General features: G+C 62.4%; 1 protein-coding gene across 1 annotated transcript in view; it reads right to left on the minus strand.

Annotated features, from left to right (window-relative positions):
* Window positions 1-1812, minus strand: part of CEP131 (centrosomal protein 131kDa) — a gene marked incomplete at its 3' end in the record, with an annotated part of 12104 nt that overhangs the window by 8054 nt on the left and 2238 nt on the right. Inside the window, 5 exon segments of the mRNA XM_010075996.1 lie at window positions 336-453; window positions 791-943; window positions 1054-1167; window positions 1509-1627; window positions 1741-1812. The exon segment at window positions 1741-1812 is cut by the window's right edge and continues 16 nt beyond it. Of these exon segments, the coding sequence (XP_010074298.1) occupies window positions 336-453; window positions 791-943; window positions 1054-1167; window positions 1509-1627; window positions 1741-1812 (576 nt within the window).

The following is a 1812-nucleotide window of genomic DNA, read 5'->3' on the forward strand; positions in this document are numbered from 1 at the left end:
CCGCCCTCCCCACAGCCGAAGGGAGCCGGCAGACGGGAGCCAGGCAGTGCGGGGCCAGGGGCTGCAGCCTGAACGCCCACAGGAACCAAACCCACACCTCCCCTCTACACCACTGAAGGGACGGGACCCTCCCCAGCTCTCCAGATGGTGAGAGGCTGGCTAGACGCAAAGCCAAGGCCCCCGGGTCGGTCTCGGTCTCAAATCCCCCAGTTTAGTCTCAGGTCTCGGTTGGAGGGTCTGGTGACTAAAGGGACTCAAATTCCCCCACCAGCGAGGCACGCGGGACCCCTGGGTCTCAGAAGGGTCTGTGCCGCAAGGCAGCGGCCAGCACTGACCTCCCTCTGGGCGGCCAGCAAGCGTCCCAGAGCCGCGGCTGACGCCCTGCGCCGCCGCGAGGGGCGTCGGTACCAGCGCTGGATGGTGACGGCAGCCAGGTTCACGCGCTGGATGAACCTGCGGGGAGAGGGAGGGTCAGCCGCATGTCCCCCGTCCTGCTGCGGCACAGCGCAGGCTGCTCCCCCACGGTGCTGGGACCTGGTCTGTCCCCTCGCACCCCAACCCAACAACGCCTTTTTCCAGGCTGACTTTTGGGGTGCCTCTGATGAGGACAGCTCGAAGTGCAGACCCAAGTCACAAGGAGGGGGAATCAGTCACTGTGGGTGCAACAAGACTGACCCTCCCCAAATCTGAAGCCCCCACAGGACAAGAACAAACTGGAGCACACGCCTCCGCCCAGCACCATCCTCCTGCCTCTTCCCACCACCACCACCACGCCCCAGCTCTGCCTCACCTCTCCGCCTCCTCCTCGGTCACCTCCTTCCTCTGGGACACGCTGCTGCTGTTGTTATTGCGGGTCATGACGTTGTTGCTGGAGAAATTCTTCTGAGACTTCACGAAGCTGCTGCTTTCACCGTCCTCATTTGAGGTCGCTTTGACAACGTTGCTAAGGCAGAAGATGAAGTTACTCAGCACCATCCTGCCCTGTCCCGTGCCAAACCAGCACACGAACATGGGGCCAGCACAGCCCCCGAGCCAGGACCTCACCACACTTACTTGAGGGAGCTGGGCGTCTGGTTGGAGCTTTTGGGCGCAGGGCCCTTGTCGGCGGTGGAGTAGTTGTTGTGCACCATGGTGGTGATGCAGTTGCCCATCGCGCCCTTGTTGCTCCTTTTGCAGAGAGAAGATGAAGTGTTAGGAGCTGCTGGATCTGAAGGGGACAGCGTGTGCCACGGATGCTCCCCGCGTCACAACCCTCAACCCAACCGTGGCTCGAGTTTTACTCATTCCCTTTCCCAGACTAAGAGCACCCACGCATCAGGCAAGCTCCTGTGCAGCTTCCAAACGCCTCCTGGCCAACCAGCCCGGCACACCATTGTCGCCTTGCCCCGCACTGGCCCCCGTGGGCCGGCAGAGGCAGAGCACTGGCACTACCTCCTCTGCCCAGGGGTTTTCTGGGTGTAGTTCTTCCCAACACCAGACCAGCTCTGGTTTGGCACTGCCCCTCCTACCTGTTGTTGGCGGTGAAGTTGGCTGCCAGGAGCACGGTGGCTTCTTTCCTCTTCATGCCCACGGGTGGCTCAGCGCTGTGGGAGCCAGCAGGGCCCGGGAACGCTCGCGGCTGATCGTCCTGCCATGGGGTCAGCAGGGGTAAGAGACCTTCCCCCTCCTCCGCCAAACCCTCCCGCTCCTCAGGCAGGCAGAGCCGACAGCCCACACGCCCCAGGATGTCCCCGTCCTCACCAAGATGTTCCACGTAGTTTTCTTTTCCGGGGAGGTTTTGCTCAGACTCGCCAGTTTCTTTCTTCCCCCAGA

The sequence above is a fragment of the Pterocles gutturalis genome, unplaced genomic scaffold, assembly GCF_000699245.1.
Source record: "Pterocles gutturalis isolate BGI_N339 unplaced genomic scaffold, ASM69924v1 scaffold7928, whole genome shotgun sequence".
Lineage (NCBI taxonomy): Eukaryota > Metazoa > Chordata > Aves > Pterocliformes > Pteroclidae > Pterocles > Pterocles gutturalis.